This window comes from Hyla sarda, unplaced genomic scaffold, assembly GCF_029499605.1.
Source record: "Hyla sarda isolate aHylSar1 unplaced genomic scaffold, aHylSar1.hap1 scaffold_2658, whole genome shotgun sequence".
Lineage (NCBI taxonomy): Eukaryota > Metazoa > Chordata > Amphibia > Anura > Hylidae > Hyla > Hyla sarda.
This window is the reverse complement of record NW_026609351.1, coordinates 26170-33986: the sequence shown is the minus strand read 5'-3', so window position 1 is coordinate 33986 and position 7817 is coordinate 26170. Positions and strand designations below refer to the sequence as shown.

Sequence of the window (7817 nt, the reverse complement as noted above, 5' to 3'; positions counted from 1 at the left end):
TCTAGGCATGCTGGGAGTTTGTAGTTTTGCAACATCTGAAGGCACCCTGGTTGGAAAACACTGCATTAAGCGCTGTGATTTTTTTTTGTGGGTCACATGACCCAGTTACAGTCATGAAGTGCATTAATGCAACGGCTGTCTGGGCATGCTGGGAGTTGTAGTTTTGCAACATCTATAGGCATCCTGTTTGGGAAACACTGCATTAAGCGCTGTGAATTTTATGTGGGTCAGACGGGTGATCACGTGACCCAGTTACAGTAATGAAATGCATCAATGCAACGGCTGTCCGGGCATGCTGGGAGTTTGTAGTTTTGTAACATCTATAGGCATCCTGGTTGGAAAACACTGCATTAAGCTCTGTGATTTTGGTGGGTCAGACTGGTGATCACATGACCCAGTTACAGTAATAAAGTGCATTAATGCAACGACTATCTAGGCATGCTGGGAGTTGTAGTTTTGCAACATTTGAAGACACCCTGGTTTGAAAGCACTGCATTAAGCACTTAGATTTTTTTGTGGGTCAGACTGGTGATCACATGACCCAGTTACCGTAATGAAATGCATTAATGCAACGACTGTCTGGGCATGCTGGGAGTTGTAGTTTTGCACCCGCTCGAGCCACCCTGGTTGGGAAACAATGTACTGCTGTAATGTTACACGTTGCGTTCACATTTGCGCATACGTTCTTTGTGACCCGATACTGTTGTCTGACCTCCTTGTCTCTATTCCCAGGGGCGGCGGCGTACTCGGGGGCGGTGACGCACACGCTCTCCACAGCGCTGCTCGCCTTCGAAGCCACCGGTCAGATCGCGCACATCCTCCCGGTGATTCTGTCGGTTCTCATCGCCAACGCCATCGCCCAGAAATTTCAGCCGTCCTTCTACGACGGAACGATCATCGTGAAGAAGCTGCCGTACCTGCCGCGCATCCGCAGCCGCCAGATAAAGTAAGGGGGGTTATACCCTCAGCGGGAGGCAGGGGGCGGTGTTGCTGCGTTATAACCTGTTACCCCTCCTCCGCAGCTCCTTCAAGGTGAAGACCAAGGAATATATGAAGACGGACATCGAGGTGCTGCCCCGCGACGCCAGTTTCGACCAAGTCCTCCAGATAGTTACATCGTCGGACGACACGGAGTTCGCGGTGGTGGACAATGTAGGTACGTGAGCCGATCGCGCTGCATGGACTCTGCTCATCCTGAGCTGCCGCAGTGAAGACCCCAACAGCAAAGATGTGGAGATATGGGGGGGGGGGGTCGCATACTATTGGTGGTGGAGGGGGGGTCACATACTATTGGTGGTGGAGGGGGGGTCGCATACTATTGGTGGTGGTGGAGGGGGGGTCGCATACTATTGGTGGTGGAGGGGGGGTCACATACTATTGGTGGTGGAGGGGGGGGGGTCACATATTATTGGTGGTGGAGGGGGGGGTCACATACTATTGGTGGTGGAGGGGGGGTCACATACTATTGGTGGTGGAGGGGGGGGGGTCACATACTATTGGTGGTGGAAGGGGGGGGGGGTCACATATTATTGGTGGTGGAGGGGGGGTCACATACTATTGGTGGTGGAAGGGGGGGGGGTCACATATTATTGGTGGTGGAAGGGGGGGGGTCACATATTATTGGTGGTGGAAGGGGGGGGTCACATACTATTGGTGGTGGAGGGGGGGGGTCACATACTATTGGTGGTGGAGGGGGGGGAGGTCACATACTATTGGTGGTGGAGGGGGGGGGTCACATATTATTGGTGGTGGAAGGGGGGGGGTCACATATTATTGGTGGTGGAGGGGGGGGGTCACGTATTATTGGTGGTGGAAGGGGGGGGTCACATATTATTGGTGGTGGAGGGGGGGGGTCACATACTATTGGTGGTGGAGGGGGGGGTCACATACTATCGGGGGGGGGGGATGGTCCCCAATCTGAGGCTCTCACACTTCCCATCATTTGCAGATGTTTTTCAGTGCATGCTGAGAGTTGTAGTTTTTTTTCCCAGTTTTGGGGGGGGGGGTCCCTGGGGTAGATCGTTGCGGACCCCAAATGACTATTCTGAATGTTCCCTACATAGAGGCGCGCGTCCTGGTCGGCACGGTGAAGAGAAGTCACCTGATACGTTTTCTGGAGTCGCACGAGTCCAACCAGACACCCAGGGGCCCGGAGGACAAGGTGAGAGGACGTCACAGGGGCCACACTAGCAGTTCATATGTTTGCCAGCAGGGGGAAGTAATGAGGTGACGCCCTGCAGCAAGAGACCAGCAGAGTTTAGGGTGCAGCTTTACATGTCAGTAGAGAAGTGGTACCCAAACAACTCTCAGCATGTCTACAAGGGGTCCTATATACAGGGAGGATCATAAGTACTGCTGCAGGGAGGTGTATATCTACGATATATCCTGATCCCATAGAGATAGCAGCAGTATATAGATAGCGGAGAGGTGTATAACTACTATATATCCTGATCCCATAGAGATAGCAGCAGTATACAGATAGAGCTGCAGGGAGGTGTATATCTACTATATATCCTGATCACATAGATATAGCAGCAGTATACAGATAGAGGAGGGGGTGTATAACTACTATATATCCTGATCCCATAGAGATAGCAGCAGTATACAGATAGAGCTGGAGGTGTATATCTACCATATATCCTGATCCCATAGAGATAGCAGCAGTATACAGATAGAGGAGGAGGTGTATAACTACTATATATCCTGATCCCATAGAGATAGCAGCAGTATACAGATAGAGCTGCAGGGAGGTGTATATCTACTATATATCCTGATCACATAGATATAGCAGCAGTATACAGATAGAGGAGGGGGTGTATAACTACTATATATCCTGATCCCATAGAGATAGCAGCAGTATATAGATAGAGCTGGAGGGGAGGTGTATAACTACTATATATCCTGATCCCATAGAGATAGCAGCAGTATACAGATAGAGCTGGAGGTGTATATCTACCATATATCCTGATCCCATAGAGATAGCAGCAGTATACAGATAGAGGAGGAGGTGTATAACTACTATATATCCTGATCCCATAGAGATAGCAGCAGTATACAGATAGAGGAAGTGTATAACTACTATATATCCTGATCCCATAGAGATAGCAGCAGTATACAGATAGAGGAGGAGGTGTATAACTACTATATATCCTGATCCCATAGAGATAGCAGCAGTATACAGATAGAGCTGGAGGTGTATATCTACCATATATCCTGATCCCATAGAGATAGAAGCAGTATACAGATAGAGCTGGAGGGGGTGTATAACTACCATATATCCTGATCCCATAGAGATAGCAGCAGTATACAGATAGAGCTGGAGGGGAGGTGTATAACTACTATGTCTGTTCTGCAGTCTCCGTGCGGTGGGAGCCTCGGTGATGGATTCACCATTGATCCGGTCGCTTTCCAGCTCTCGTCGTGGACGTCCTTACACGAGGTGAGGATCCTGACAGCAGCCATGTGTCTCTTAGGACTGGCCTATAGCGCCCTCTATGGCCATAAGGCAGTGCTTCTCCAGCAGAACTACAACTCCCAGCATACCCAGACAGCCATTACATCGATGCATTTCATTACTGTAACTGGGTCCTGTGATCTCTAGTTTGACCCACAGAAAAATCCCAGTGCTTAACGCAGTATTTCCCAACCACGTGGCCTCCAGCTGTTGCAGAACTACAGCCCCCAGCATGCCCGGACAGCTTGTAGATTGTATTCACTAGACGTCTATGGGGAGTATAACTCTCATCATCTCTCCCCTCAGGCCCACCACCTCTTCGTGCTGCTCAATCTGCAGTTCGCCTTCGTCACCGAATACGGGAAGATTGTCGGCTGCGTCACCAGGAAGGAGGTATGTCGCCCCCGTGTGGTAGTAGTTGCCCCCTTCCTTACATTGGGTATAAGGGAGTGAGAGCGCCCCCTACAGGTTCAGTGATGGATGTCTGTGTCTTATTGCAGATGAGGGAAGCTATTGAGAACCTCGCCAACCCCAAATGAAGCGGCCAGAGATTGTGGGGGGCCGGGAAGGTGTCGTCCCAAAAAAATGAGGATGGAACTGGGTCATGTGACCGCCAGTCTGACCCACAGAAAATCACAGTACTTAATGCAGAGTTTCCCAACCAATCTGCCTCCAGCTGTTGCAAATCTACAACTCCCAGCATGCCCGGACAGTTGGCTGTCCGGGCATGCTGGGAGTTGTAGTTTTGCAACAGATGAAGGCTGCAACTGGGGGGGGGGGGGGGGACGTTTATAGCAATGTCGTCTATCTCCTGTTCTCTGTGCTGGCTGCAGTAAGAAAGTAAGTTCAGCCATAACCCGGTGATTGAAGGGGTTATCCAGGAAAAAACTTTTGTTTTATATATCAACTGGCTCCAGAAAATTAAACAGATTTGTAAATTACTTCTATTAAAAAATCTTAATCCTTTCAGTACTTATGAGCTTCTGAAGTTGAGTTGTTCTTTTCGGTCTAAGTTCTCTCTGATGACACCTGCCTCAGGAACTGTCCAGAGTAGAAACAAATCCCCATAGCAAACCTCTTCTACTCTGTGCAGTTCCCGAGACAAGCAGAGATGTCAGCAGAGAGCACTGTTGCCAGACAGAAAAGAACAACTCAACTTCAGCAGCTGATAATTATTGGAAGGATTAAGATTTTTTAATAGAAGTAATTTACAAATCTGTTTAACTTTCTGGAGCCAGTTGATAAAAAAAAAAAAAAAAAAAAAGTTTTTCCCTGGAATACCCCTTTCCTTGTTGTATATAATGCATTTAAAGGGGTACTCCACTGGAAAAAAATTTTAATCAACCGGTGCCAGAAAGTTAAACAAATTTGTAAACTACTTCTATTTAAAAATCTTAATCCTTCCAGTACTTATCAGCTGCTGTATACTACAGAGGAAGTTGTGTAGTCCTTTCCAGTCTGACCAAAGTGATCTCTGCTGACACCTCTGTCCATGTCAGGGACTGTCCAGAGCAGGAGAAGTTTTCTATGGGGATTTGAACAGTTCCTGACACGAACAGAGGTGGCAGAAGTGAGCACTGTGGTCAGACTGGAAAGGACTACACAACTTCCTGTGGAGCATAAAGCAGCTGATAAGTACAGGAAGGATTAAGATTTTTAAATAGAAGTAATTTACAAACCTGTAGAACTTTCTGGCACCAGCTGATTTTAAAACAATTAATTATTTTCCACTGGAGTACCCCTTTAAGTCTAAACCATGTTCCTATTTCGCTCTGTTAACTGCTTGTAGCCTGCAGTGTAAAGTATGGAGGTTTCCCCTTTAATAGTCTATAGGTATATATGTAAATGCACTTTTTTTTGTCTATACATTAATGATGTAATAAATATGAGCAAAAAGAAATCAATAAATGATCATAAACATAACCATGAAAATCAGAGTTAAAGGGGTACTCCACTGGAAAACATTTTTTTAAATCAACTGGTGGCAGAAAATTAAACAGATTTGTAAATTACTTCTATTAAAAATTCTTAATCCTTACAGTACTTATCAGCTGCTGTATGATCCACAGGAAGTTATTTTCTTTTTGAATTTTCTTTCTGTCTGACCACAGTGCTCTCTGCTGACACCTCTGTCCATTTTAGGAACTGTCCAGAGTAGGAGAAAATCCCCATAGAAAACATATGCTGCTCTGGACAGTTCCTAAAATGGACAGAGGTGTCAGCAGAGAGCACTGTGGTCAGGCAGAAAGGAAAACAAAATAAAATAACTTATTGTGGATCATAACAGCAGCTGATAAGTACTGGAAGGATTAAGATTTGTTTAATAGAAGTCATTTTCAAATCTGTTTAACTTTCTGGCACCAGTTGATGAAAAAAAAAATGTTTTCCAGTGGAGTACCCCTTTAAAATAAACACCATACTTTACACTACAGGCTACATACGGTTTATATCACAAAGTATTGATAATCTCCAGTCACCTGTAATCAGTGAATTGTCACATTTCGCACTGATAAATAAAGTTTTGTACGATCTCGTGTGGTGCGGATTATTATAGGATTGTGTTAGAGGGATTATCCAGGGAAAAACTTTATATATATATATATATATATATATATATATATATATATATATATATATATATATATATATATATATATATAATCAACTGGCTCCAGAAAGTTAAACGGATTTGTAAATTACTTCTATTAAAAAATCTTAATCCTTTCAGTACGTATGAGCTGCTGAAGTTGAGTTGTTCTTTTCTGTCTAAGTTCTCTCTGATGACACCTGCCTCAGGAACTGTCCAGAGTAGAAGCAAATCCCCATAGCAAACCTCTTCTACTCTGTGCAGTTCCCGAGACAAGCAGAGGTGTCAGCAGAGAGCAGTGTTGCCAGACAGAAAAGAACAACTCAACTTCATCAGCTGATAAATATTGGAAGGATTAAGATTTTTTAATAGAAGTAATTTACAAATCTGTTTAACTTTCTGGAGCCAGTTGAGATATATATATATATATATATATATATATATATATATATATATATATTTATTAAAAAAGTTTTTTCCTGGAATACCCCTTTAAGATTGGATGTTGTTGCTGACCCCGCAGTCTAGGTTCCACCCCTGGATCTGTGTTAGGTTATTACAGCCAACAGGTTATTAGGGTACCCTGGTGGAGAAACACTGGGATATACAATCCATCCGGAGAGCCGCAGGTTGAGAAATATTTGTCTAGACTGATGCATTGTGACAAACCATCAGATGTGTTACAGCCAGAAATTGTCCGGACATGCTGGGAGTTGTAGTTTTGCAACAGATGAAGGCCCACACTTTGGAGACCTAGACCCTACCCGATGGCCCTTCAGGTCAAGTTGGTAGATCCGAGCAGTTTTGCAACAACGAGAGAGGCACCGGTTTGGAAATACTGGTCAGTGCTGATACATTGTGACAAACCCTCAGCTGTGTTACATGTGCTAGATGACATGGACAGCCTTTGACTATCAGGGCATGCTGGGAGTTGTAGTTTTGCAACAGCTGGAGAGTCACAAGTTGAAAAATACTGGTCTAGGCTGATACAATAACTTGTATCAAAACACCAGCATATGGGATACAAACACTGACGTGTTTTGGAACTGTTGGGCCCTTAGTCATGGTATGATGCCATGACTAAGGGTCCAACGGATCTGAAACTCGTCAGAGTTTGCATTCCATATGCTGGTGTTTTGATACAATATAAGTCAGGAGCCTGGATCTACCAACTTTACCTGACGGGTCATCGGGTAGGGCCCAGGTCTCCAAAGCGTGTGCCCTCAAAACACCAGCATATGGGATACAAACACTGACGTGTTTTGGAACTGTTGGGCCCTTAGTCATGGTATGATGCCATGACTAAGGGTCCAACGGATCCGAAACACGTCAGAGTTTGCATTCCATATGCTGGTGTTTTGATACAATATAAGTCAAGAGCCCGGATCTACCAACTTTACCTGACGGGTCATCGGGAAGGGCCCAGGTCTCCAAAGCGTGTGCCTTCAGCGGTTACAAAACTACAACTCCCAGCATGCCTGGACAGCCGTTGGCTGTCCGGGCTTGCTGGGAGTTGTAGTTTTGCAACAGCTGGAGGCATCCTGATTGGAAAACACTACATTAAACACACTCATTTTCTGTGGGTCAGGCTGATGATCACATGACCCAGTTACAGTAATAAAATGCAATGAAGCACCGCTTGTCTGGGCATGCTGGAGGTTGTAGTTTTGCAACGTCTGGAGATACACTGATTGGCAAACAGCGGTCTAGTTTTCTGCAGTGGACAGACCAGACATGGTGGGGACTTAGGAAGGTGCAGTGATGAGACAACGCGGG

The 7817-nt window shown here is 45.6% G+C and overlaps 1 protein-coding gene across 1 annotated transcript; it reads left to right on the top strand.

Annotated features, from left to right (window-relative positions):
* Positions 1–732: 732 nt before the first annotated feature.
* On the top strand, positions 733–4383 carry CLCNKB (chloride voltage-gated channel Kb; the record flags this gene model as incomplete). Its single annotated transcript, XM_056553264.1, is given in 6 exon segments — positions 733–946; positions 1023–1156; positions 2064–2161; positions 3356–3439; positions 3761–3847; positions 3955–4383. Coding segments are annotated over 6 exon segments (656 nt in total), but the record flags the coding sequence as incomplete, so codon positions are not given.
* Positions 4384–7817: the final 3434 nt, after the last annotated feature.